Source organism: Elephas maximus, chromosome 11, assembly GCF_024166365.1.
Source record: "Elephas maximus indicus isolate mEleMax1 chromosome 11, mEleMax1 primary haplotype, whole genome shotgun sequence".
Taxonomy (NCBI): Eukaryota; Metazoa; Chordata; class Mammalia; order Proboscidea; family Elephantidae; genus Elephas; species Elephas maximus.
Genome location: NC_064829.1, coordinates 104,810,673 through 104,812,675, shown reverse-complemented (window position 1 = coordinate 104,812,675; position 2,003 = coordinate 104,810,673). Strand labels below are relative to the sequence as shown.

At 57.6% G+C, this 2,003-nt stretch overlaps 1 protein-coding gene across 1 annotated transcript; it reads left to right on the top strand.

Annotated features, from left to right (window-relative positions):
* The first annotated feature begins 736 nt into the window (after nucleotides 1-736).
* On the top strand, nucleotides 737-1,524 carry APOC4 (apolipoprotein C4). The gene is given in 4 exon segments (XM_049902420.1): nucleotides 737-788; nucleotides 907-1,051; nucleotides 1,360-1,400; nucleotides 1,403-1,524. Coding segments are annotated over 4 exon segments (360 nt in total).
* The last annotated feature ends 479 nt before the right edge of the window (nucleotides 1,525-2,003 follow it).

Sequence of the window (2,003 nt, the reverse complement as noted above, 5' to 3'; positions counted from 1 at the left end):
TTTCCAAGGAGAGCCTGGTGGATTCGAACTGCCAACTTTTTGATTAGCAGACGTAGCACTTAACTACTACTCCACCAGGTTTTCCCCTAACATATATAGTGCCTACAATATTCCAGGTACCATTCTAAGCGCCTTATATCTCACAATCACCCAGTGAGGAAGGCACTACCATTACCACATTCTATAGAGGGAGAGTAGTCCCTGGGTGGCACAAATGGTTAAGTGTTCAACTACTAGCCAAAAGGTTGGCGGTTTGAATCCACCCAGAGATGCCTCAAAAGACAAGGCCTGGCAATCTGCTTCTGAAAGGTCACAGCCTTGGAAACCACGTGGAGCAGTTCTGCTCAGAACACATGGGGTCGCCATGAGTCAGAGTCCGCTCAGTGGCAGCTAACACCACCACCACAGATGGTTCTGAGCAAGGAAGCAACCTGGGATCCCAGGCAGAACCTCTGGCCCACCAGAAGGAGCTGACAGCGTATCTCTGAGGTATCACCCGCCCTTGGAAACGGAAGGTCATCTCATGCACCTCCACTGCTGAAGAAGTAGCACCCGCAGAGCGCTGGGGTTCACAGGAGAACTGAGGGGAGCAGGGATGTTCCCAGCAGTAAGATCAGGAGGTGGAAGGGGGCATTGGGAGGGGAGAGGGAGATGGGGTTACAGACAGGGAGAACACACTAGGCAGACTGAGGGATGACAGGCTGTCACGGGGACAGAGGATGAGAGGAGATGACCAATGGTTGAGGGGGGCCAAGTGGTCAGGGGGAGAGAGAAGGTGAAGGCAGGTGGTGAGGGGAGTGGCAAGGGGCTGCCCTGGCCCTCAGGGGTGAAAGTGAGCCTGAGAGGACAGTAGGAGGAGGGGCTCTGGGGCCTGGCCCACCCAAGGTGCCCTCTGATCCCACCCAGTATGCCAGAATGAAGGGCCTGCAGGGACCCCGAGTCCCCCAACTCCCAGGTCGGAGGGGAGTCGCTGGAGCCAGGTGCGGAGCAAAGTGAAGGAGCTGGTGGAGCCGATGGTAACCAGGGCCAGAGACAGGTTGCAGTGGTTCTGGTGAGGATGTGCCCTAGCTGGGTGGGGTGGGAGGTGGGGAGCCCAGACTCCTGGGTCTGGAGGACGGGGCTGGGGATTAGGACTCCGATCTGAGGCAGGAGGGGCAGGGGGCCTGGATTCTTGGGTCTGAGGAAGGAGGGGACAGGAATCTGGACTCCTGGGTCTGAGGGAGGAAGAGAGGGTGGGGTCTGAGATGAGTGAGGGGTGAGAGTTGAGAACGGAGAACCCTGGGTCAGAGGGGGCAGTAGTGAAGGGGCAGAATTTTGAGGTGCAGCTGGGGTCTTGGTGGTGATGCTCCTTCCCTACAGGAACCCCAAATTCTTCAAGAGCTTTATGAAGACCTACTGTGACAACACCTGAGGGACCTGGGCCCCTGCACCCAGGCCTGGCTCCGCAGCTCCAAGGACACCCTGCTGGACAAGGCCCACAGCCTATGCCCCCGGCTTTTCTGCAAGGACAAGGACCAGGATTAAAGCGCCCACAGGATGACCACTGCCCTCCCACCTCCCGCAGCCAAGTCCAGAATAAAGAAAAGCTTATCTCTCCGTGTCCTGTCCAGATCCCTCCCCTTCGGGCCCAGAGATAACCCCACTCACTCACCCTTGGGGTTTATACATTAATGAGTACAGGAAGTGCCACCTGGAAGGGGAGGGACAGTAGGGGGGCCTTGAGGGGAACCATGCAGCACCCCAGATTCTGAGACCGGCCATTGATGGCTTGTGGGGGACTTCGTGGCTCCTCAGTTTGGGATAAAGAGTGGGGAGCAAGTGGGGGTCAGCATATCCCCACAGTGGCCACTCTCCCAAACTCTGCCCTCACTTTTCTCCTCGGACCCCAGACCCTACTCTGTGGGCACTAAGAACCCCCAGGCCCCTCACAGCACCCACTGAGCCTGTCTCCCTCAGGGGTGAATTTTCAGAGTGGGGGCTTCCTGTGGCTTGACCTCAGGGAT